General features: G+C 40.9%; 1 protein-coding gene across 4 annotated transcripts in view; it reads left to right on the top strand.

Moving 5' to 3' along the window:
* Positions 1-26,995, top strand: part of SORBS1 (sorbin and SH3 domain containing 1) — a 302,200-nt gene that overhangs the window by 248,294 nt on the left and 26,911 nt on the right. For 2 of the 4 annotated variants that reach the window (XM_027859816.1, XM_027859828.1), the window contains 4 exons: positions 9,290-9,339; positions 16,783-16,955; positions 19,683-19,768; positions 23,930-24,097. In XM_027859816.1, coding sequence (XP_027715617.1) covers positions 9,290-9,339; positions 16,783-16,955; positions 19,683-19,768; positions 23,930-24,097 — 477 coding nt within the window. The remainder of the gene's footprint in view (positions 1-9,289; positions 9,340-16,782; positions 16,956-19,682; positions 19,769-23,929; positions 24,098-26,995) is intronic. The other 2 variants (XM_027859821.1, XM_027859837.1) reach the window with 1 other exon arrangement.

The raw sequence follows: 26,995 nt of genomic DNA on the forward strand, positions 1-26,995 counted from the left end.
GAGGATTCATTTTACCTTGGTGTTATTTTAGAAGATAGGGTGAGGCCTTTTTTGGTGGAACTCATCCCACCCAAGCCCTAATCCTGGCTCCGCCACTAACTTGCTGCCACATCTGTGGGTGTGTTACTGACCCTTTATTTTAGCAAAAGTAAAATAAAGGGATGAAACTAGGTAATCTCTATCTATAAAGTAGTAATGAAGACATTTTTATAACCAGGAAATATCTCCATCAATAAGAACTATTGCAACTAATGCCCATATCATTAACATTAGAGTTTCGTTTATTTGGTTGGTTGGTTTTGACCTGTGCCTATGTTTTTGTTTGGGGTCGGGGTTGGGAGAGAATCCCAGTTTAGAAATTCCCTCCCTGGATGCAGATGAATAATTCTGTCATTTACAATAGGAGAAAATCACCGGGACCACTGGGAGGTTGTGACTTGCCCAGGGTCAGGGCAAGACTTGAACCTAGATTTTCCTGCTAGTACTGACGATGCTCTATCATAAGTTAAGGACAGATTAATCTGAGAAATAGAGATAGTAAGTGCAGAAGATAAGGAGCAGCTGTAGCATATGCCTCCTATATTGTTGAGCGAAGGAGAATAATGCATACTTAGGATCATAGATTTAGAAGTAGAAGAAACTTTAGGAGGCATCGGATCCAACCCAATTTTGGAGATGAGGAAACTGAGGCACTGAGGGATTTGCCCAGGATTTAAAGGTCAGTCTTGATGATTACAAGTCCACTATACCATGCTGCCACTTGATAGGTCTTGAAGCAGAAAAATAAAACATCCAAATGTTCTTGGTGAGGTTTCTTATACAGTTATCCTGTCCACATCATGACTTTCCCCATCACAATTTTGATGTGTCACAGGTTGGCATAAGAAATTAAATGGGAATTTGGGGGGAGTTTTGTGGAAACCGCAGGTGACAGGCAAAAGCTAGCTGAGGACATAGAAAAATTTTAGAAACTCAGAAATGCATAAAATATATGTATAGTATTATGTAATCTCTACATATTTTGTCTTTTAACACCATAATAATTCAGACTTCTTCTCTGGTGTGAAGGGAAGGCCAAAAAATGTTATGCAGATTTTCCAGATCAAAGGGGCCCTAATTACTCCCCCACTCCACATTGTGGAAGGGATAACTGTCTTCTCCAGTGAGGCAGCTAGTTTCCATCAGTCCCTGACTAGACTCTGAAGAACCCAGATTTCCCATGCACCTATCCCAGCTCTCCTCTCGAGGCATGGACAAAGACTTTTTTTCCTTAGTTCAACTCCATCATAATGGAGTTTTAAAAAGTAAAATTTTTCTGGGAATATTCCAGTAATTCATTGGATCCATGATCTAATTAGTTACAATCCTTCCAGAGATGCTGATTGCAACCCATCCACAGATTTATTAGCAGTGGGATTCTTACCAGTCCTCTCATAAAAGGTTTGCCCAACACACTAGAGATCTTCCTCTAACTTTTTTTTTTTTAAGAAAAACAAATTCCATGGGTAAGAGTACAACCTTTTGTCTCTCCATCTATTATCTCTGGTTCTTGTTGCATAATTGGCCCAGATCTTTTCCCCAATCATACATGTGTTAGGAAATGAAGAGGAAAAGTAACAGGAAATAAGATAAGACACATCAGCTTAAGATAATCAAATTTATATAACTACACTGATTTTTTTCTGTCAAAAAAAAGAATGGGATAGCAAAAAGAAAAGAATAGGTGAGCTGGTCTTAAGGCAAACACTGGTTGTAATGAAGCCAGAGGAGATGCAGACTTAGTAGAGGGTGAGTAGAAAAACCCACAGGAAAGGGATGGGTCTAGGGTTTGCCTGCAAGTGCTAATCCTCCTCCTGCCTGGGATCACTTCTTTATCTTGGACCCCAGGAAAGACTGGCCAACAAATGGCTAATCCTAGAAGTATGGCTCTTTAATATGTGTTTTTACTGTGGGAGAAAAATAAAAAATCAAAAAATTGAAGTCTATTGCTTTGATTTCTGTTTTAAAAAAAGGAAAACAGGGACTCCAAAGCCTTTTTTACCCCTTTCATAGAGAAGATTCAGGTCAGGGAAGGGAAAGGTTGGAGGGCAGACATTCAGGAAAGATCATGGAGGTGGGAAAGAACTGCAAAAGAAAAACTGCTACCAGAAATGAGTTTTCAGCCAGAAGAGCGGTGCTGGGCATCATTGGTGTCTAAGAAGTCACAGGGCTGGCCACCAGCTTAACCCCTCATTGCCAAAAGTTTAAAGCAACCAATTGGGGAGGAAGGAGGAGAATCCAGCAGGGTTTCCTTGGGAATACTTCTCTAACATTGTACTAGAAAATCAAGGAGAAAATAGGACCAGGACCTATTTCACAGAAAAAAAGTTTTGTTGAAATGAATCTATGAGTAGATTAAGAAAGCTGTCCATGCTCCTAATAATAATCCTGCAGTAAGCTATTTAGCATAAATTGTAAAGGGATTTTTAAAAAACCTTATCAGCAAGAAATATATGCAGCATACTTACCATAATACATTTTAAGATACATTAAATTTCTTGCCAAGAAAGGCTTTTGAACAAAGAGTTCCAATTACCTTACATCTCTAGCCCTATGAGTTGATGATTCATTAATGAAGTATATAGTTACTGTGGAAAGAAATGACTTATTAAAAAAATGGAGGCGTTGGCATTGCCCTCTTTTTTGAAAGGAAAACCAGAAGTAAAAATTTTTCCTTTGAATTTTTTAAAAAAATTTACATTTAAAAACCAATAGTATTTACTCCTGAGGAATACACTCTAACAGACTTCCTAATAAGTGTTCCTAATTCCAAACTCTCCCTAGCCCTCTCCCTCGTTTTTCCTCCTTGATATCAACACAATAACAGACTGCCCCATTTTGTTTTATTTTATTTTTTAATCTTCCCCTTTCTGTGTTGATACAGTTCCCTTCCTGTGACCCTTTCTGTTTTAAACCAGTCTCCACGTTCTTTGTGTTGTCTTTATTCTCATTTCTTCATTTCCTCCTCTGCTTCCCATCAGCCTCCAAAAAAGATATGGGATTATACTCCTGGAGACTGCTCTATCCTTCCTAGAGAGGATAGAAAGGTAATTCTGTGCTATCTACCTATGTTGTTGTACTAAAGTGTGTGTTTAGCGTTCCTTGGTTAGCGGGAACGTGTGGTGGTGTGGTGTTTGCTTTCATTTTTCTTTTCTGTCATTTTGTTTTAACTCATTTGCTTGGTGATCAATCAAGTCATCATTCAATAGCGTGTCTATGAGGTGCACTAACCTTTAGAGAGATTTTTAGCAGTTGCTTCTTCTTTTGATATGCAGTCATTAGTCCCTTTGACACTTCTCTGAAGCGAGATAAAACAAGTGTTTCTCAAAAGGTAGGTTTCATGGACGTGAGCAGTTATATTTTCCAATAAGTCAGATAATTTTGGAAAACTGGGTATTTGGGATTTAAAATCGTTCCTTCCAAATGCAGCATCCTCTGTTGTCTACGGCCAATTCCTCGTGCACTTCTGTGTTATCATCCCAACATCTCTGCTTTCTCCATCCTCCAAAGAGTAATTTCATTCTTCAGACTTAGCCTTCCATTCTTTCTGCCCCGTGTTAAACCAAAGCTTACTTTTCCATTCTTTTTTCTTCTTTAACCTGGCTTATCTAGAAAGAGATCACAATCGCTGTCAGACAGAGTGAGAGGTTCATTTAGGAAAGAATGGAAAAGCTAAATAAAGCAACCAGTGAAAGATTATGGAAGGCATCTCCTGGCCTTTTCATTCTGTCTGCTCTTTTTCCAACTCTGTTTGCTCTTTTCATTGTGGAATGGCTTTTTAATGTGGTTCAAGTGAATGGTTCTGCTCACTGCAGAGTTTGCATGGCTTTCTGGCATCCTTTTAGATTCAGGTGAATTTTAATAGATTTGTTTTGAGTTTGACACTTTCTTTAAAAATTATCAGACAGGGAAACAAGAATAGGCTCAGAAGTTTCCATTTTGTCCTTCTCTGCCTCTTAGCTCCAGAGGTGCTGCTACCTTTCCATGAGCCTCATTCTCATGTCTGATTTTCATATGTAATCTATCTATGTTCCAAATGTCATCACTGGGCAGCTGGTCCTGTTGTAATTCTGGGCATCCCCATACTCAGTCCTTACTTTTGTGTTAAATCGAGAAACTTTATTGAATTCTGCTAGTGTACTTTAAAGAACTATGCCAATTGTGATCAGAGCAGTAGTTTATTGCAAGATAAGCATGTTATCTCTTAAAAAGAAGGTCTTTCCACAGGAGCTGGCCCATCTTCTTCATGGCTCAGCCAACCTGTGATGTAGTCATCTCAGTATAGTTCAGCATCTTTCTTATTTTTATTTATTTTATTTTTAATTTATGGAATGAAACAAGCATTTTCATAAAATACCATAATTTTTTGAATGACTGGTAAGAAAAGAAAAAACAGAATATGCCCACTTGCAAATATAAGCAAAGTCCAACTTTTCAATACCCCATATTTGTCATGGGAGTTTTTGTGAAAACCTGGGAGCTTTTGGTTTAGCTATAAGTTCTGTAGCAAAGGGAGGGGGAAAGCTGTGAAAAGTAGGACTAGCATAGGGGTCTGGACCACAGTTGGAGAATTAGTCTGCCTTTGTGGTAGCCACCCCTGTCCAAAAAAATCTTACTTCATAATGATTAAAGTTTTTTTTTCCTTCATTTTGTTATACAATCTGAAAGTCTTCCACTTTGAAGAGGAATTAGGGAAAACAAGACTCCACTTTTAACAATATAAAGACCTTGAATAGGAGCAAAGAGGAGGGAGTTGATGGGACTATCAGTCTTTTATGTGTTAATATGAATTGGTTTACAGATTATTTTCTAGTCTAAAATCAGATGTTATGAGGTAGTGAGACTTGATTTGAGCAAAATAGAGTCAGATCATTTTGGAGTTTAACATACTTTTTGCTTTAGGGGGTAAGACAAGCTTGGAGGGGTCCTCAGGGCAGGTCATGAATCCTCCAAGTACTTGTGAAATTTAGCTAACTGAAAGGCGGAATTGAAAATTCAGTAACTCATAGAATCCCCAAAGGAAGTTTTTGTAAAACCTTTATTAGAAGCTGAGAACAAAGGTATGCTAAAAAAAAACAGGAGGTGATTTTTTAAAACTGCCCCATGGCTTACTGGCAAACCATAGCAGACATTACAGGCAAAACGGTATGTTTGCAAAGGAGGAATACTAGCTGAGATTAGGAATATGGCGGGTCAAGTACAAAGCAGAGGTCGGGCTTTGCCACACTGATTAAATGGTGCCCGAAGCAGGAGAATAAGGATGTTGGCAAGTTCCTGGGTGAAGCATGGCTTCAGGGACATTTAACCACCAGTGTCCAACCAACCATTCAAGGGGTCATGAATCTTGATGTTCTGGGCCAAACCTCAAGGATGTAATCAATTGTCAAAATCCAGGTCAAGGCCGAGGAGTCAGGAATCCAGGCAAGATATAACAAAGCTTAATGAGTTACCAAGTAAGGAGGTCAAGAGCAGACAAGCAAGCAAGTATCCAGGGAATCATGAGAGTTGAACAAGATGCTAACAGTGCAGGCACAGGGAGGAAGATGTGTCCTGTGAGCTTTTATGCTTCTGCTCCGGAAGGAGCGAGGGTCTGAATATGGACAGCCCAGAGCCCACGGGTTTTAGTGGGGAAGTGACAAAACTAGCTGATTGAGAGAAAATTGTGGCTGCAGCTGAATCTCACTCATGACTGGGGAGGAGGTTAATGAGCTGGCACTAAAGGAGGGTCCTGATTGGTGTGCCCCACCCCTTTCCCCTTCAGAATTTGAGAAACTCCTTTCATAGTTCCTAAAATACAGTAAGAGGTTTTTTAGAGACCTTAAAGGGAATCAATGTGATGGTTGCTATTAGCCAATTAGCAAGTACTTATTTAGTTCCTCCTATAAGGTCCTTGAGGGCAGAGACTGATTTTACCTTTCTGTCCTCATCTCTTAGCCCAGTGCCTGTCACATAGCTGTTACTCAGTTTTCCATTTGTCTGACTCTGACTCTTCATGACTCCATTTGGGGTTTTCTTGGCAAAGATGCTGGAGTGGTTTGCATTTCCTTCTCCAGCTCATTTGACAGATGAGGAAACTGAGGCAAAGTGGGTTAAGTGACTTGCCCAGGGTCACACAGCTAGTAAGTGTTTGAGGCCATATTTGAACTCAGGAAGATGAGTCTTTCTGATTCCAGGCCCAGCACTTTATCCACTGTGCCACCTAGTTGCTCCTAGCACATAATTAATGCTTCATAGATACTTGTTAACTAACTCTAAGGCCTCATGTTAGGTGTGTTGGGAAATACAAAGAAATATAAGGAGCCTTGGATTTGGAATAATAGCTTCATTGGAGCCTAGATTTAGACCTGGAAAGAACTTTAGAGGTCATCCACTCCAATCCCCTCATTTTATGGATGAAGGACTGAGGCCCAGAGATAGAAAGTGGCTTGCCCAAAATCACACGGGGAGAAGAACTGTAACCAGAGCCCAGGCCTTCTGCACCCACATGATAGATTCTTTCCACTGCCCCAGATGCCTCTCGTTACATGACCTGGATTTGATGTCCAACTCTGCTATCTACTGTCTCTGGGATTTAGGATAAGTATCTTTAGCATTTCGGGGCCTTGTCTTTCTCATGTCTAAAATGAGGGAGTTAGACTAAACAATCTCTAAAGGCTTGCCTTGCTGTAAATCTTGGGGTTCTATAAGTGATGAGATGAGTCCTAAAGCAAGGACCCTACGGTCCATTAGAAGAGGCAAGACAGGGGCAGCTAGGTGGCGCAGTGGACAGAGCACTGGCCCTGAAGTCAGGAGGACCTGAGTTCAAATCCGGCCTCAGACCAAACACTTGACACGTACTAGCTGTGTGACCTTGGGCAAGTCACTTAACCCTGATTGCCTCACCAAAAAAAAAAAAAAAAAAAAAAGAAGAGGCAAGACAAAGACACATGGAAAGGTAACTCGTCATACAGGGCAGCCTATGGTCCATGTTTAATAAGGCAATCAGTGCTCAGAGTTCCGGAGGAGAAGAGGACCACTGTGGCCTGGAGTAGTCAGTGTGGGCTTCATGAAGGAAGTAGCACTCAAGGAGTGTCTTGCTTGAATGATGGGGTAGGGTTTTAGCAAGTGGGAAGAGGACATTCCAGGCTGGATAATGGTATGAGCCCAGAAAGGTACAGTGGTGGAGATGTGCAAGTCATGTTTCTGGGGAATGGAAAGTAGGTCAGTTGGTCAGTCTGGTTGGGTCTCAACCAGAGATGTCTCCTGACCCAACTAGTAGCATGTTCTTGCTTTGGGCTTGATCCAGTTATTCAAGAATAGGGGAAAACTGCAATTTGGTTAGAAGTCTGCACTTCCTTGACATGGAGGAAAGAAAATGTTGCCCTCTTTGCAAACACAATCCCTGTCATACTCCCCATTTGCCATGGCTCCTAAAGGTCATTATTAGAGATTATATGAATGAGTAGTGGGAGATAAGGGTGGAAAATTAGGTCTAGATTGCCGAGAGACTTGGCAAAAGTCAGACAAAAAATAGTGCTTTGTCCTGTAGGTGATAGAGAACCGTTGATGATTTATGAGTAAGGGAATGTTATTGTCAGAGCCATCTTTTAGAAAGACAATTCTGGCAAAGATGCATAGAATGGTTTGGAGGGGAAATGGACTATAGGCCATGGGAGCAATGAGGAGCTACCTCAATAGCTATAATGCAGTGAAAAAGAAAGGATGAATGTAATAGATGTTTCACAGGAAGAATCAACTGGGTTTGGTGACTAATTAGATATGGGGAGGTGTCAGAGAATGATAATACTACTGACAAAAAAATAGGAAACCTAGGGGAAAAAATCTCTTGGTGGGGTGAGGGTAGAGAATGATAATGACAGTTTAGGCCTGTTGAAGTTAAGTTGACATCAGCAGGATATCCACATGGATGTGTCTAGTAGGCAGTTGGAAATGAGGGACTCATCTGAAGACAGAGGACAACACAAGATAAAATCTGGGAGTCAGCCACAGAGAGGTAGTACCTGTATCCATGTAAGAGACTATAGAGAGAAGAGAATAGCCACTTATGGTGCATAGTAAGGGAAGGGGAATAATCTGATCATTTGCACAGACACTTTGGTGAGAGTGTTTACTTCTTCCCCTCCCCCTGTATCTTTTCTCTTTCACTATCTCCCTTTTTCTTCCTCCTTCCCCAAATCTCTCCCTCTATTTCCCACAAACTTCTCACCTACTCTCTGCCTCTCCCTTACAAGTTCCTCTTTCTCTCTTCCTCACCTTGTCCTAAATGCCCCTTCCTCTCCCTCTCTTTATCTTAGATATCTTTATTCCTTCGTTGTCCGTAATATGGAACTGAAGGGTTTGAAAAAGTATTTGTTATGCTTATTACAATTTCATATTTCTGGTATTTTTCTTTAAGGTAGATGAATTGTGACTTTATACAGGATGTCTCAAAAGTCTAAGATTTTTGAGACGCCTTGTATATTTCTCTCAAATTGAATACCCTGCCCCAAAATCCCAAATAAGTAGCGAAGTTGATTTTTATTTAGACATGGCTCTTGGTGGTTCCTCTTCTTTGTTTTTTTTTTTTGCTTGTGGGGCTGTAATCCTACATTCCCCTCCCCCCAAAAGGGTTCCCTACCTCTATTGAAAGAGTGTTTGTAATTATAAAAAAATTATAATTATAAAACCACATTTCTTCCTATTTCCACATTAGCAAATCTAGGAGTAGTAGCGAATGACTGCCTAAGTACAGAATACCGTAATTTCATTCAGTTTCACCTCTGCTGAGCTTCAAAGCAGCATTGGACCATTCTAGATCTGGCCAAGGAATTGGGGTTCTCCTGAATGACTCTTCACCTATTTGTGCAAGTGTCCTGATCAAGGTGGCCTTGAGTCTTGCCTTGTAGCATTCTCTAATTGACCTTGTTAAATGTTCCAGAACACATCAGTCTGTCTTTGCCATGGAGGCAGAGAGGAGTGGCAGGGTAGATAGCTCCAGGTTGTGTTTCCTGACCCAACTAGTAGCACATTCTTGCTTTGGGCTTGATCCAGTTACTCAAGAATAGGGGATAAGAGCAACTTGGCTAAAAATCTGCCCTTCCCTAACAGGAAGGAAGGAAAATGTTGCCCTCTTTGCAAACATGATTCCTTTCATACTCCCCATTTGTCTTGGCTCTTAAAGATCATTATTAGAGATTGTTTAACAGAAAAAATGACTTGGCTGTTGTTTTTTTTTGTTAAAATGTTGACCTCTCTTTTTGTACATTTACAGACTGCAAGAGTCAGCCCCACTCCAGAGACAGCTGCTGAGCGTTCTGCCTAGTAAGTTGAAGATCCGCTGCATGTTTTTGTTTCTGGAATGTAAAAAGTGGGGAAAGGTGGGAGTCCACCCAAGGGACATTTGTCTGTTCATTGGCTAGGATGCTTGCTCATAACTGGCTAAACCAATCCCTTTACCATCTATTATGGTTTATTGTTCTATGGTGGTAGAGAGTCAGTATTCTATACTGGATAGAGTGTTGGACTTGGAGTCAGGAAGGTCTGGGTCCTGCCTCTGACACTCACTAGCTGTGTGACCATGGGCAAGTCATTTAGACTTCCTGAGTCTTAAACACATTCTTAAGATTTATCTGTACTTACTGGTTGATCTACTAAGTTATGAATGGGTTGCTATCTGAACTGGTGAAGGGAACTGTAATGCTGCTGAAATTCAAAATACATGGTATGGTATTACCCTATGCCTTTCTAATAGTAATAATAATTATATATATATATGTAATATGTATATACTTGTACGCATATACATATATGTGTGTGTACATATGTAAATGTTTTCTAACATTGTGATGATTTTTAAAAGAAGATATTGCTTTAATATACTTTCATCCACCTCAATTTCTTAATCTTTTAAATGCTAGTTGACAGCATAGGTTAGTGAAAAGAGCCCAGGGTCATATCTCACTCCAAGACAAGTTACTCCCTGTATCTAGGTCTTGTAAAATGGTAAAATGAGAGGGTTGGAATAGATAATTTCTAAGAGATCTCCTAGCTCTGTGTTTCTCAGAAGCATCTTTGAGCTCTGCCATATGCTGTATGAACTTGAGGACATCCCTCTCAAGACCTCTGACCCTCTTGTTTCCTCATCTGAAAATGAAGGCTTAGAATAACACTGTCCCTAAAGTTCTTCCTAACTCTAACGTTCTAAGGTTCCATGCATTTGTTGCTTGTATCTTTGAATTTAGAATCATCTAGACAAAATCCCTCTAAGTGAGGGCTGCCAGGCTCCAGAGGAGTGTGGAACTGGTGAGGTTGTCAGAGAGCTGCTGTGGAGGGAAGCCTAGAGCGAGTAGGACTAATTCAGTTGAATGTGGATTTCCCGATGTAAACTGGGAACCAAGAAGTGAAGAGTCAGACCTCCATAGATGGGACACAGGATTTAGAATGCCTGCTTACCAGCTCTTTAATCATCTCCTAAATGGTTTCTTTGTCTCCAGCCTCCCACTCCTCCAATCCATCTCACCTCATACATCTTTCCCAAATAGAAATTGACCCTCTGTTCAGAATCCGTCTGTTGTTCCTCATGGTCAATTTGTTCTAAATTGTTCAGACTAGGTGATTTTCCCCTCTAAATTATCATACATAACTCCTAAGGTACCATTCTTCAATCAGTCAATAAACATTTATGCCTGACTATGTACCAAGTACTGTGTGCTAAGTACCAAAGATAAAAAGAAAAAGCAAAACCTACCCTGAAGGAGCTTGCATTCTAACTAAGGGCCTGCAAGATAAATACAGAATAACAGGAAGGTCATCTCAGAAGGGAAGGCACCAGCAGCTGGGAAGACCAGGAAACTCTTCCTGCGCAAGGTTGGCATTTGAGCTGCATTTGAAGGAAGCCAGGGAAGCTGAGAGGCAGAGGTGAGGAAGAGAGCGCATTAGACGATCCTCTGTTCTACCCTATCTCATTCTTCCCATTGACTGCTGGGTTTGGATTCAGATGACCTAGGTTTGAATTCTGGTTCTGCCATTTATGGTCTGCATGACCTGGGACAAGTCAACTTACCGGTCCTCAGTTTCTTAACCTGTAAAATAAGGGGGTTGGACCAGATGGCTTCTGTGCTGCCCTCCAGCTCTGCAGCTGTGATTCAGTGATGCTGTGAGTCCAGAGCTCCCACACGTGGTCACAGATTGCTTCGCCTCCCACTTCATTGAGAAGACTGAGGCCGTGTGACAGGAGGTCCTTCTTCTTCTTGTATTCCTCACACCCACTCATGCCTCCTTTCCACCGACCACAGACTAAGAGCTCTTTCTACTCCTTGCTAAAGCTAATCCCTCTACCTCAGGGGTTCGTAACATGAGGGTCTGTGAACTTTTTTAAGAAACATTTTGATGACTGCATTTTAATATAAATGCCACCATCTTTAGTTCTTAGGAGGCGGAAGTCTGGCTCAACAGTAGATTTGCTCATCTTAGTCACTAGATGGCACTCAGGACCCTTTTTTGATCTGTTCAGTCATTTTTTTTTTTTTTTTTTTTCAGTCCTGTCTGACTCTTTCTGACCCCACTTGGGGTTTTCTGGGAAAAGCTACTGGAATGGTTTGCCATTTCCTTTTCTAGCTCGTTTTATAGATGAGAAAACTGAGACAAACAGGCTTAAGTGCCCGTGGCCACACAGCTAGTAAATGTCCGAGGCCAGATTTGAACTCAGGGAAATGAGTCTTCCTGACTTCAGTACCAGCACTCTGTGCACTGTGTCATCTAGCTGCCCCCCCTTTTTGATCTAGGAACTCTATAAAGCCTAGGTGCCCATGAGAACAAATGGTTTTTAACAGCCCTTGTCTAACAGGATTGAAAAAGGGAAAGCAACTCAGATAATGGACCTAGAACTGAGACACCTGAATCCTAGAGCTGCTCCTGGTGCTACCCATCTGAGCTCCTCATGGCCTTAGTCGCATCATCTGTAAAATGAGGAAAGTAACTTACACCCCTCAGGGCATGGATTGGGACTAAATCTCTTAGAGCAGTCCCTTCAGCTCTTAAGACCTACCTCCAAAGTGGTAGACTAGGATGAAATCAGCTGCTGTACTTGAAATTGTTTTGTAAAATGCTGGATAAGCATAAGGGTAGCTGGGTGGCCCAGTGGATAGGGTACCAGGCCTGGGGTCAGGAAGACTCAACTCCCTCAGTTCAAATCTGGCCTCAGATATTTGCTAGCTGTGTGACCCTGGGCAAGTCACTTCACCCTACTTACCTCACTTTCCTCATCTATAAAAGAAGCTGGAGAAGGAAATGGCAAACCACTCCAGTATCTCTGCCAAGAAAACCCCAAATGGGGTCACACAGAGTTAGACACAACTGAAAAATGACTCCACAACAGATAAGCATAAGTGATTGTTATTTAAAAGCAGAACAGGTAAACTAACTTGATAGCAAAATATTCATTATTACACTTCCTTCCTGCATTCCCCACCCACTCTTTCCTCTTTTCCTCTGGTCGTAGAGCAAGAGGCTGGCTCTTCCTTGGAGAGGAACATTCTTGTGTGGGGCTAGCACGGCAGCCTAACCTTAGAACCAAGAAGACCTGAATCTTTGCACTGACACATACAGATCTCTGTGATCACAAATGAGATAAGATTCATAAAGTACTTTACATAGTGCTGGCACATAGTAGGTACTTAATAAATACTTGTTCCCTTCCCCCTTCCTCTGTGACCATGGTCTCTTAACAGACTTTCTACGCCACCAAACAATTTTTTTCTAAGACTATAAATGACCTCAGAATTGTTGATTGGTATTGACAAGAGGAATTTTTACACCAAGAGTGCCCCCTGCTGATGAAGTCACAGATTTAGTTTAAAAAAAAAAAAAGATTTTCTTCAGTGTAATCTTCCCGACAAACAATTAGGCACTGAATTCATTTTTATAATAACGATATTCCTGGAATTATAACCTATAAATAAATGGAACTTACCTTCAAATGCCACCTCTCTCATGTAACTTTCCCTGCTGCTCCTAATTAGTGATAATCATTTTCCCCCTCCAACCTTACTTTTGTTTTAAACCCTTCTGACAAACTCCTCCTATGTTGCTGTTTTGAACGTGCAAGCTTGCCTCACATAACTTAAATTCTTTGTTGAACTAGAGTTCCAAGTTTCATTATTCAGTCAGTATCACTGCTTCCTAGCCACCAACTTTTATTTTAAGAAGCTAAGGTAGATTTTACTATTTTTCTTCACATTTGGTTTCTAAGTAAAACTAATACTCTAATACTAAAGACTGACATGTGCAATACATAGTCCAGGAACTGAGGAGGAGGTGTAGTACCTAAATAAGACATAAGATTTGCCTTCATAAAACTTATAGTCTAGTATGGGGATTCTTTTGGCATAGCCAAGTGGAACAGTAACTAGAGCACCAGGCCTAAAATCATAAGGACCTGTGTTCAAATCTGTTTTCAAACACTAGCTATGTGACCCTGGGCAAGTCACTTAACCCCATTTGCCTCAGTTTCCTCATCTGTCAAATGAGCCAGAGAAGGAAATGGCAAACCATTCCAATATCGCTGCCAAAAAACCCCAAAATGGGGTCATGAAGAGTTGGATGCAACTGAACAATACAACAACAGGGGCTCTTAATCTAGAATCCCTGAATTGTTCTTTAAAATGTTTTGATAACTATCAAAATATAATTGGTTTTTTTTATATTTGTATATATTTTACTTTAAGCATTTAAAAACTTTATTCTGAGAAGGGGTCCATGGACTTTATCAAACTGTCAAAGTGTTTCATGAAACAAAAAACATTTAAGAGCCCAGTTCTAGAAGGGGTATACGATATGTATGATATGATATGGCTTAATGAATCTGCATAGTGCATACCTATAAGAGATTCATAGAGTTGCGTGTGAGGTCCTGGAGGGAAAGGTCATTATTGATAAGGGACAAATGAAAGAAAGTTCTTTGGAAGAGGTAACATTTGAGTTGGATAGGGAGGAACCCAACAAAGAGTTGGGGAGTTTGGAGGGATTCAACACATAGAATGATAACAAGGGCTCACGTGGGACAATTGTAGTGGCAATAGAAGGGAAGGATGGATGCAAGAGATTTTGTGGAGATAAATCAACAGGACTGGATATTAAATCAGAAATTAGATGAAAGAGAAGGAAGAATAAAAGATAATAACAAGATTTCACCAATAGAATACTAGGTGAGCAGTCAATAGTTGGACATCTAATGGAAGTAGTAAAATCAGGAGGAAGAACAGGTTTAAAATGAAAGATGATAGAGGGGTAGCCAGGTGGTGCAGTAGATAGAGTACTGGCCCTGGAATCAGGAGAACCTGAGTTCAAATCTGGCCTCAGACACTTATTACCTGTGTGACCCTGGGCAAGTCACTTAACCCCAATTGCTGAGAGAGAGAGAGAGAGAGAGGAAAGATAAGATAAGTTTTGGATATATTAAGTTTGAAGTTACTGAAGTAACAGTCTTTTCAGAATCAAGTATTTAGGTATAATCAGTTAATCAATCTGTTAGAGCTAAACTCTTAAATGCAATACAGGAAGAAAAGATAAAGACCAAAAAAAGATACCGCATGCTATTATGGTTAACTCCAATCCAACTCATTTAGATAAACTACAATTTTTTTTAAATGAGTGTACAAAAAGAAAGACATTGTCTCAAGATAACCATCATTTAAAAAAAAAAGTCACCATTATTTCTTAGACTAATTCCTGATTATAAATGGCCAACTCTACTAGGAGACAGAAAGAACTGAGAAAGAGCCTCTGCCAATAAATAGAGTCAATCCTCAACATTCACAGGTTTAACTTTCGGCACTTCGAGCATTCCCATGATTTTGTTAGTAACTTCATTTTCACTTTTGTATCAGCAACCCTGCATATTCACAGCTATGCACAGTAGAGAAAAAAATGAGAAGTGTGATGCACAGAGCCACTGGTATCCCTCTAGGTACTTCATTGGTCTTATTCACACTACTGTTGCAAAGATTTCCTCATGCATTTATTGCATATTTTCATTGTTTGCTTTAAAACTCACATTTTGTCTTGCGATTGTGCCCCAATGTGTAATGCAAGTCCTTTGGGCTCTAAGCCCAAGCGTGCAAAATCAGGGATGGGGCTTAGTGAAAAAATAAAGGTGTTAAATAAACTTCATGCTACAATGACTGCAGCTGCTGTCAGCCTCTGTTGTCCACAAGTTTAGTGTTAACAAACTGACGACTTGTTATATCTGTAAATTAAAAAAAAGTATTTTGGTACTATAGATTTCATGTGTTATTAAAAGTGGATATTATCTGAATTCATTGGGTTTTTTTTGAGATGTTAGCACAAGTGATCACAGAATTCTAGGGAGTTACTAAAAATGTTTTACTTGTTAACCAATTTTATTTTGTGTGCTTCATTTTATGGGTTATTTCATGGTTACTGTGTTGGAAAACTGCTTATTATCAGAATTAATGCTTCATTATAAAGAATTGCATGCAGAAAAGTATATTTTCAACAATCTCTAGCAAAAGATTACAGTTTATGGTGGTTGTGGGAACCTAACCCCCTACTTCCTACAGGTTCAATGTATCAACATTTGCGTTTTTAACTTTTACATCATTTTCTAGGATTGTTGCCCCTGCAAAAGTTGAGGATTGGTTTGTATCTGGTCCCCTTCTCAAGTGGAAAGACAACATAGCCAAAGTACCACATAAGTGTAGAGTCTAAACTCATTACCAGGAAAGATGGTGGGTGTTTATTAGCAATAGTGCTTCATGAAACAGCAAAATAAAAGTAACGAAAGAAAATGAGCTGTTAGAGAACTTGCCATGAGATCCAGCTAGACACAGGAAGCCACAAAAAGACCTGAAATGGAACAGATCTGCCAACTTTTCTAGAGTGAGCTCTTCTCATCAGTCAAAAATGTAGAGATAACATATTTGAATCCCACTACCTCAGTATCTGCTGTACTATGCAAGGAAATAAAGTTGCATGTAAGAAGCTATATTTGGGAAAAGCGACTGGACCTGGCCAGATGTGTACAGAAGAAATCAATGTTGGAGGCAACATAATTTTTTTTTTTTGGTGGTGAGGCAATTGGGGTTAAGTGACTTGCCCAGGTTGACACAGTTAGTAAGTGTTAAGTGTCTGAGGTCAGATCTGAACTCAGGTCCTCCTGACTCCAAAGCTGGTGCTTTATCCACTGCACCCTCAGCTGCCCTGAGGCAACATCATTTTAAAGGGTCTCAGGGATTAATTTTTTAAGGTTTCTCCTGAAGGAAAAGTTTCCAAAAGGAATGAAAAATATCACAAGAATCACCAATCAGTCTATGCCTGGCTGGGATGGTTTAAAATGTCTAAGTATTTGGTAGTGGATATTCGAAAATAAGTTCCTTAAAAGCATGCATTTTGGCAAGTTTCTCTCCTTGCCTCGTCCACAGTACCTAGCACTGTGATTTGCACACGGTAGGAACTTAAATGCTTTAGCACATAGTAGGAACTTAGATAAACTTTAGCTACTCATGGGGCCACCTTCCCTATGAAAAGAATCTATTGGTACTTCTAAATTAAAATGATTATTTTATCTGACAAACATTTCCTATTCTTGTATGAAATTTTATAGAACAGATAGATATGTGTTTATTCTTTAACTGGTAACATGCCTTCGTTTCCTCTCTTAATTTCTTTTAAAGCTGATACTCAATCTGACTTTTTAAAAACTATAATATTCTATATCTGACTTTTTAAAAATTACAATCTTTATAGCTCATATTCACCCAATATCCATGCAGTGAAGAAAGAGTCAGAGATGGCTCCAGGGGATTCCATTGGTTTGGAGAATGAAAGACAGATTTACAAAAGTGTTTTGGAAGGCGGAGACATTCCTCTCCAGGGATTAAGTGGTCTCAAGCGGCCCTCTAGCACTGCTTCCACTAAAGGTAATGGGATGAGGATGGTCAGAGTTTGTTTCTCCTGCACACAGATAATGGAAATGACAGTTGTGGTTGATCCTCAAGCAGTCGGGGGAAGTTCTGACTGGTCCAGATGCGCATCCGAGCCTTTTGAGACCTCTTGTGTCATGTTCCCTGATATCTTTCTGATGGCAGCAGTTTTTCTTTCTCAGTCCCCTAGCTTTGCCATTCTCTCTTTAAAAAAAAAAATCAAACCTCTCTCTCTGAAACCAGCTGAGTGTCCTTTTCCCCAGAAACACTTAGTGGGAGTGGGGTGGGGGGGGGATGGTTTTTCTTTTAGTTACCCCATTTGCACCTGCTTTGCGGCTCAGTGATTTTTACGTTGCTTTCTGACACCAAGTGAAAGAGATGCATTGATAAAAAATGAGCATGTGACCTCTCCTTTCTTCCCCGCTTCCAGCTTTAACCTAATGGGTTGTGTTTATTTTATTCTGCATGCTTACCAGTGGATCGTAAAGGTGGGAATGCTCACATGATTTCCTCTTCTTCAGTTCATAGCAGAACCTTTCATGCTAGTGATGTGTTAGGGCCTCTGTGTAAACATAAGAAGCCCCTGTCAGCAGCGAAAGCCTGCATTTCTGAGATCCTCCCTTCCAAATTCAAACCCAGGCTGTCAGCTCCAAGTGCTCTCTTGCAGGAAAAGAAGAGTGTCCTGTTGCCCCCGGAGAAGGCTCAAAGCTATGAAAACCTTTGTAGCTCCCCAGCTTCGGAGGATCCCAAAAGAACACTCCCCTTGCAAGGAGGAGGAAGCATTGAAAACCTTCTTATGCGGGTGAAGCGAGATTATGGCACCAAGTCTGGGAGCACCCAGAGCCTCCAGGATTACGGGGCCAGCGCCAGGAAGTATTGCCCCCTCTCCAGGAAGGGGGGAAGCGAATTCACGATGCTTTACAAAAATATGCACCACATTAACCGAACTGGGCTCCACCTGGGCTCCATCTCCTCCTCCAGCGTCCGGGACCTGGCATCCCATTTTGAATCCAGCAACCTGGCAGAGGCTAGGGGAGAGCTCCACCTCAGCCAGGAGAGCTCCGAGCACATTCCGAAACACACGGTCTCCTCACGGGTCACAGCATTTGAGCAGCTGATCCAGCGGTCCCGCTCCATGCCGTCCCTGGACTTATCAGGTCGACTGAGCAAGTCTCCTGTGCCACTGCTGTCCCACAGTGGTCTGAGTGCGGCCCGCTCTGCCGAATCCCTCCTAGAATCTCCCAAGCTGCACCACAGGGAGAAGGAAATCGCAGAGCACCCCACAGTGGCCTATACTTTGCCCTCCTGTAGCAATATGGAAGAGCCAGCTTTGAATCTTAGGGCCCTTCTACCCGCTGACCCTCCCTCAGCCTGCTTGGAGGAACTTGACCATCTTTCCACCATCTCCAGTGACAGTCGGGAGGGTAGCACCAGCGGCGTGCACGGTGATTCTCAGAAACATCGGCATAACAAATGCAAGGGTAGCTGTCCAGCATCTTACACCCGCTTCACCACCATCCGGAAGCATGAGCAGCAGCAGGCCTCCAGGAGCCCTGGCTGGAGAGTGGACGGGGGAGGGGACAAGAACATTGTCCTTAGAAACATCTACCTCATGGGCCCCCTGCCTTTCAGGTTGAAAAAGCCCCTCCAGTACCATGCCCGAAAGCCTCCACACAGTGACTCTTCTGGCCCAGCGATGCGGCAGAGAGCAGAATCCCAAACACATCCTCTTGGGAATGAACTCAGCCCCAAAGGGGAAGGGAAGCCCTCCGTTCCCAAGCGCCAGTCATCACTCTGTGTCCTGGAAAGGCTTAGCCAGGTCCCAGAACCCTCTCCAAAAAGAGCTGTGAGGCCAGAAGACTATCTGGGCACCCTTAAACCCAGCAGCTTGGGCCCGTGTTTAGGTCCCAGCTTGGATAGGAACAACAACCCGCAAAATGACCTTGGAACACCCCCCCGAGGTGGCTTTTTGTCTCCTTTACCAGTGTGACCTCATCCGTCTTTCTCATTTTGCTTGCCTTGAACCCCTCCTTCCTTGTCCCTTGATGCTTGTCTCCTGGTCTGTCAGTTATCACCTCTGTGTGTTGCTTGGCGTTTAATCATGGCTAATAGTGGCTGCCCCTTTTGAAAAAAACGAAACAAAACAAAAAAAAAAACAAAAACAAAAAAAAGAAAATGCATCTATTATCCATAGAATCATCACCAAGCCCTACACTGAAAGAAAAATTGGCCCCTTAGATTGCATGAGGACCCTTAACGGGGGAATTCTGGAGATTCCTGTTCTTTGCCTCTGTTCAAACCCATTTGAATAAGGAGCAGCCTGTCGTGTTGGCCCATGTGTGTGAATGTATACTTTGTCCCAATAAGACCATATAGGTCTTATTGGCGGGGATGCTCGTGAAAGGAGATGCTCTGTTTTTATCTCCTTTCTCAATTCACTGGTTTCCTCTATTCTCAAATGACTCCACAAGTGGATCCCAAAAAGAGTGGGAGGGAAAAGTGGAGGGAAGGAGGGGAAGCCTAGTATTCAATCAGTTTGATATTTGATCTTTCCAACATTTTGATGTTTTACCTTCCCAATATTCAATCAGTCTGATATTCATGAAAATGCCTTAAAACGTCTACTGTGGGAGAGTGTGTGGATTGCCAGGAACGTGTGCCCCCTCCTGGGTTTTTGGGAAACAAACTCTGTGTTTTAACTCTGTCTGCTATGTTGTTTTGAAGATTCAGAATCGCCTCGGCACTTCACCCCAGCGGAATACTTGGAAACTACTGAAGATTTTATTCGGAGGCGTCATGATGACAAAGAGGTTAGTCCTGTCTCAAAGTCTCAAGTATTTGGCAGATTCTGTGTCAGCCTATCTTTGTCTACAAAAGTAATTTCATTTCAAAGTGCAGATGGGGATTTCAATGTTGTCACTTAGCCCTACCTCAAAGCCTTATATGTAACTTAGGGCAAATTACTTCCCCTCTCCAAAAAGTGGAAATATTAAGATGACTATTCACAGCTGTGACATAATAGAAAATATTGGCATTCGGTCCTAAATGCAGATCTAGGGTATAAAAAATTGAGAATAAGAATTCTTTTCGGGCTCCCTTTCTCATGGTTCCCCATCCCCCTTGGAGAAGGTGAGGGGAACACTCTAGGTATAATCCATTTCTTTGTCTTTCCGCACTTCTGTATTTAGAGGGCTGGCTTATAAAAGCAGAAGAAGCAATAATAACAATAACGGTCTGTGTAAAAACTAACTTGGGAAGATAACCTGTAACCCAGCAGAGAAGACATGCATAGATTACAGAAAACTTAAGTAAGAGAGGGGGAAAAAGAGATGCCTGGTACTTTTCACTTTGGCCCACCTAAGAATTTGTAAATAACGTTACCGCTGAGAATGGGGTAAAGGGTTTTGGAAAGCAAATGATTGCTGAGTGGTTCATAGTGGTGAGTCAGCATAAGATGACTGGTAAAATTACTTCGACTGTCTAATAAAGGAGAAATTATTGGGTGAGAGGTAAAGGTGATCTCATCTGTGCTTTCCACCAGTCAGATGGTATGCTGCTGGGATTGTTCCGGGTTTTACTTGCCATTCATTGTAACAACATGGCGAAAATGATGTGCCAGCAGTTGACCCACAAATATGATGAAAGGATTTTCATGAAACTACAAGTACACACTTAAGAATGTGTTGAGAGTAATGCCTGACCTCCCTGGGCCTCAGTATCCTTATCTGTAAATTAGGAGGTGAGAAGTAGTGTGGTTTACTTTAGTGAACAGAGAGACAGCCTTGGTGCCAAGAACACCTGGGTTCAAAATCTGCCTATGACACATACTAGCCACATGTCTTTGGGCAAATCATATAAACTCTCAGAGCCTCAAGCAGCAATCTTAAGGCCAAGTAGCAGATGAGGACATGACCTGAATTGGAAGAACTGGGTGATTTCTTAGGTCTCTTCCAGTCTTCAAAAGTGCTGGGATAGTTCCACAATAACAAATTGGATATTTTGCCTTTTTGATAAATCGGTGAATAGAAGACAAGCAGACTGATTGAGCTACCTTAGCAAGAGTGTCAGAAAATTTGACACACAAAAACCAAGCACATAATGTTCAGGAACATGGGGGAAAAACCAGTTCGTTCAGTCATTAAGACTCTTGTTAATTAGATGTCTCACAGGAACAGGGGTTTTTACTTTGGTGAAAGTGTAATTGAAAGTGCTTCTACGCTCCCACGGTCATGAATTACACGGGACCTTCAAGGAATTTTGCTGTAATAGAACTTTGTTTTAATGAGTATGCCACTGAAAGTCACAGTCTTGATATGAAAGCCTGCTATTGACACCTGAAGTAAAAGAATTGCTTTTAATCCAGTAGGATAAATAGGTAGATTCATATGTACATATAATTCCTATCCCTTTCTTCTTTCAAAAGATCCAAAACTTTTTAAAAAATAATGTTTTATTTTGATGGGTGGTTTGCAAATTTGGGTGTGATGTTCTTAAAGGGCAAAGTACGTGTGAATTTTGGGCAGGGAATAAGAAATGTAAAGAATTCAATTACAACTTGGTTCTCTTCTTCCTTTTTCCAGGCACAATACAAAAGATTCATGATAAAGGACTTATAATGTGTTATATCTACATGAACAGAGACCATGAAAATGTATCTGTTGTGTAGTGTGACCTGCATTAGAGAACTTGTAGTAACCTGATTAGCAAATCGATGTTAAAATGGACCATCCACGGGGCACAGAATAATAAGAATGACAATAGTCAGTGAGTTGGTTAATGAACAGTTATTAAACACCTACTATGTGCCAGGCACTTTGCTAACCTGGGGGTATAAAGAAAGGAAAGAGACAGTCCCTGCTCTTAAGAAGCTTATCATCTAGTGAGAGCCGACCTTTATAATTAGCCTTACAGTTAACAAAATGCTTATCTTAGTTGGTCCTCACAACAATTCTGTGAGGCATAGTCAGTGCAAGTATTATTAACCCCATTTTACAGATGAGGAAACTGAATTTCAGAAAAGTTATATGATGTACCCCAAGGGCCAGGTCATGCAGTTATCAATAAATCTATCATTTAACAAGGATTATTAAGTACCTGCTATATGCCAGGCTCTGTGCTAGGTGCTAGGGATGAATTACAAAGGATGAAGTAAGCCCTGCCCACAAGGAGCTTATATTCTAATACCTGGGGGAGGGGGGAAGAACTGGGCCTGTAAACTTTATCTTCTGAGTTCAGATCCAATGTTCCTTCTGTTACAGAACAATAGCTTTATTTCTCTTGAACCTTGTTTACTGTAACCAAGATTTCATCTCTGTCATCAAATTTTGGTTTCAGAGCATTAAAATATGAGAGCAACAGGGCCTGTACAGTTAGAACAAATTAAATCTCATCCTGTCTAAGTGGTGGTGATATGGTTAGGTCCTGATTAGTGCAAATAGTGAATCCCATGAAGTGGTCCCTTTTATAATTATGAAAAATATGATAATCGGCTCCAGCCCAATGGGAATATGCAGTGTCAGTTTGAATACTACAGCCACTTCTGGAGGGGCATTCATTGGGACCAGCTCTGATGCTATCTGATACTGAGATCAGTCTTTCTCTAGTGCTGCCTCATGGCAATGAGATAACCCTGGACTTTCAAAGACTACACCAGTGGAGACCAAATATCCCTGTCCTCTGAGGACCAACCTAACTCAAGCTAGAGAGTATTGTTAATCACTAGGTCAACTGCTGGGTGATGAATTTTTTCAGCCACAAAAATTCTCAAAGAACATCTACTAAGACCTTGAAGGGTTGCAATCTATATCGAGGGAGAAAGTCCCCACGCCCATGAAATCAAAGACTCTTGAAGTAGTGAAGTGTTGGGATGAGTTATTCAGTAGGTGACATCTTGCTTGCCATATGGCAGGCTCCAGATTTGACTTCTGACTGATGTCATAGGGCTTGCTTTGACAAAGGAAAAGAAAGTATTAAAAGTGATATAGACAATATTGGCATGGCCTCTGTACAACCATTACATGATGGTGTCATGTTTTAGCCTTTGACTAGTTGGTTGCCTGGGTAAACACGGTGCTTACAAGACCAAGGTTAATAGTTTTATCCATCTGTGGGCTGGTCACTGTTGCTCTGTTGTTATGTGACCTCAGATCATAGGGCTCAGATAAGCCCTAGTTAGCCATATTAACTGATGGTAATGAGTATGAAGGTATAAACCCATTCCTACTTCTGGAAAAATAACTCAAAACTCAAGTTCTGTTGATGGTGGGTCAGGAATGCTACCTGTGATAAACAAAAGCAATATTGTTGTTAATTGCACTTGTAAAATATTTTATCTCATTTGGACCACTTTCATATTTCCCTTATTTTGTCTCTAGATCAGTGGTGTCAAACGCAAATAGAAACAGGGGCCATCAAACAATACAAAAGGATCCCTGTGGGCTGCATGTTGACTTAGAAAACTACAAATCAACATTATCTATGTTCTATTATATTTTTCATTTAGTTTAAATATTTATTTTATTTGAATAATATTTATTTTAATAATTTTAATTTAGAAAAATTTGAAAATAATCATTTTAATAATATTTATTTTAAATATTTCATTTATTTAGAATATTTCCCAATTACATTTTAGTATGGGTCCAGTTGCAGTCAGGAATGTTGTAGGCTGCTATGTGGCTTATGGGCTATGTGTTTGACACCGCTGGTCTTAATGGAGAGCAAAGCCTCTCAGCAATTTTGCTTTTGTTGGTATGATTTCATTTTGTTTTACAGTACAAATAAATTAGATTCCATTGAGTGATTAGCTTTATCAGGTTTTCTTCAAGACTAGTATTGATCAGCTAATTGTAATCTGCTATACTAGCGAGATAGATTTGCACAGCCTCTTTATCCTCAGTTGTTTTTGTTGGCAGTTTTCAAATTCCCAGGACCAGATGTTTCATTGTCCATTTTATGCAATTTCGTGGCAGAAACTTTTAGCGGACCAGAGACGGCTTAAGCGTGAACAAGAAGAAGCTGATATTGCAGCTAGACGACACACGGGTGTTATTCCAACCCACCATCAGTTTATCACTAATGAGCGGTTTGGGGACCTCCTAAATGTAGACGATACAGCAAAGAGGAAATCTGGGTTAGAGGTCTGTTGGAGTTACCTCTGTTTGCTGCTTGACCCAAAGCCATATTCGCCTCCCACCATGTTGCCCTATAGGCCAACATTAGTTCTTCAAGCAGCATCTTTCATACTGGCTTTATTTAGGCTTGCTTTGGCTCTCTTGTGGCTGGTCAATGGAAGCAATCTCTATGACATCGGGAGCTCTGTATGTTAAAGCATGCCTTGCTGAGATCTGCTGGTGCACCCTTCAATGCATGCTTTTAAGCATCAGCTATCTTTATGAGCCCAGTACTGCATCATATCGCTATGGTATTGTTTTGTCTGTGCATTCTGCTTAGAACCTGTATGTCTTGTTGATCCCAATGTGTAAATATCTTCTAGTTTGGCCATTCATAATTTGTGCCTTTGATCAGATGGTCCAGTGAAACTTGGGCAGGGCTATGCTACAGAAAATTATCTGAAGAATTCAAGAATTGCCCTGAATATTTGCTTGACTTTAAATTCCCCAACTGTAGAATTCACCAGAGTTGGGACAGGTCCAGAGAGTAGTTAACAACTCTGGAAAATGGTTTGCATAGTTGATTTATTCCTAAAATACCTAAAATTTTAAAGGCAATGAGATTTCATCCTTACAGAAGAGACAGTGAAGGAAGTGTCTTTAAGGTGATTTTCTGAAGATCTCATAGCCTTCCGAACACTAAGAGATTTAATTGTATGTATCATGTATCATGATTCTCAAGTAGCCCTGCCAAAGATGACTGGTTTTCACAAAATATATATGTGTATACATATGTGCGTGTATATATATATATATGTATGTATGTATATATGTTGATGGCAGAAGTGATTCTAAAAGTTTGATTTGGGGAAAAAAAGGATTTGGTGATCTTTCAAGGTGAGTTACTATGTCCATGTTGTTGATGACATCCTGTGAGGAGCAGATACATCACTGTGAAGATATGAAATAACATGGATGAAGGATAAGGAATTCCATGGAGGGAAGAAAGGATGTAAGGAGGAAGGAAATAAAGGGATAGAAGAAGTAGACATGATGGGAAGGGGAAGTTGAGGAGGGCACCAAGGAAGAGGACATCAAAGTGATGAGTGCAAAATGAAATGAAATGGAAGAGAAGAGAAGGAAGATGGCTGATGTAAAAAATGTGGCTGACTCACTAATGGGCCCATGCCTAGAGGCAGGAGAAGGGATAGCTACCATGCTACCTAGGTGCAGAAGAACCAGTTTTGGCCTTCAGTTTCTGAATGTCCTAGTGAGGGATTTTTAAAAATCTAGCTTTGTGATGTGAGGATGTTTCAATCTACAAGCCTATCCTAATGACAATATACATACATTCACATAACCAAAAAAGGTTTCCTGTAGGCTAGTCTTGAGCTAACTTTTCTACCCTCATTTATTTTCCCACTTGAATATCTCCTGCCCCTATTTTGGAGGAGGAAAGACTTAGCTCCTCATCTCAACACTAATTCCCCTCTGGTGGGTTTCTTAAGTTGGTCATAGCTGCAGGAGCTAGTCTGAGAGCTTGGATGGAGAAATTGACATGTGTATGAGCTTATTTAGTGAAGCCACTTTTAAAGACATATTAGCATTGGTCAGATTGGGGAGTGGACAGGTCTTACAGAGAGGGAAGCTTGTACAGGGAGCAGCAAATAGGTTTGCCTGGTTGAGAGATGACACTCCATAGAGAGTTAGGAGATCTGAATTTAGTTCTCGACTCTGCTGTTAATTCACTGTGTAACTTTGGGCAAGTTGCTTCATCTGTCTGGGCCTCAGTGTCCTCATTTGTAAAATAAAGGGGCTGGACCAGATGACTCTTGAGATCTCTTCCAGCTCTAATGTTCTGTGAGTCTAGAAATCAGAAAGTATAGTAAGAGATGAAGGCAGTTATGAGGAAGGGCCAGGTGTATTACTGAACGGCCTTAAACCCACAGTCAGGGGTTTGGATTTGAAATGTGAGCTAGGTGAGATTCCCTGAACAGTTCTAAGAAGACAAATAATTTGATTGAAATGTTTCTGTTCCTACATGTAGGATAGATTGAAATGAAAAAGGCAGGAGTCAGGTCTCAAAGGTTGTAATTGTGGAAATGCAGAGGGTCAGCTCTGAGATGCAGCATGGCAAAGTAGATAGAGCACTGGTTCCAGAATTGGGACACCTGACCCTGCCACTAATTCACTGTGTGACTACAGGCAAGCCATTTAACTCCCTTTGGCCTCCATTTTCTCATCTGTGAAACCAAGGGGTTCAATTAAAATGACTTCTAAAGGCCCTTCCAGCTCGGTATCTATGAACCTACCAAATTATGACAAGAGCCATTTTGGAGGAAGTGTTAGTATGACTGGATGACAAGACTGAATGAGCAAGGTACAGGCAAGAGAAAATGGAGGATCACCTCAAGATTATGTGTCTGAGGGATGTGACATTATTAACAGTGATGGGAGGGGAGGGAGATAATGAGTTCTGTTTTTGATAGAACTCAGTTTTCAGTTACAATGAAAGAGGTGCATGCAGATACATGTAGGATAAGACATGGAGACAGCCATGGTGCTTGGGTCCATGACCAGGGCCTTAATAAATGTTTGTTGAATAAAGCTAGGGAATCCTATAGTATAGACTACAAGAAATGCTCAAAAGAGACTGGAGATAAGGTCAAAGCTAGAGATAAAGTTGTGGGGGGAGGTCTTACCCACTTGTACATCATGGTGAAAGTCAGACAGTTTGAAGAGTGGCCCAATAAAGGTAATATTAAGAATGAAGAATAGTGGACCCAGGACTCCTGGGTAGCTTGGGTCTAGCTACATCAACTAGAAATAGTCAAGTCATAAATCTGCTTTCAGGTTACCAGGTTTATCTTTAAACTTTCATAATCTATTTTCTTCAAATATGGTATTCCCACTTGGAATGTATCA

The sequence above is a fragment of the Vombatus ursinus genome, unplaced genomic scaffold, assembly GCF_900497805.2.
Source record: "Vombatus ursinus unplaced genomic scaffold, bare-nosed wombat genome assembly UNPS02000749.1, whole genome shotgun sequence".
Taxonomy (NCBI): Eukaryota; Metazoa; Chordata; class Mammalia; order Diprotodontia; family Vombatidae; genus Vombatus; species Vombatus ursinus.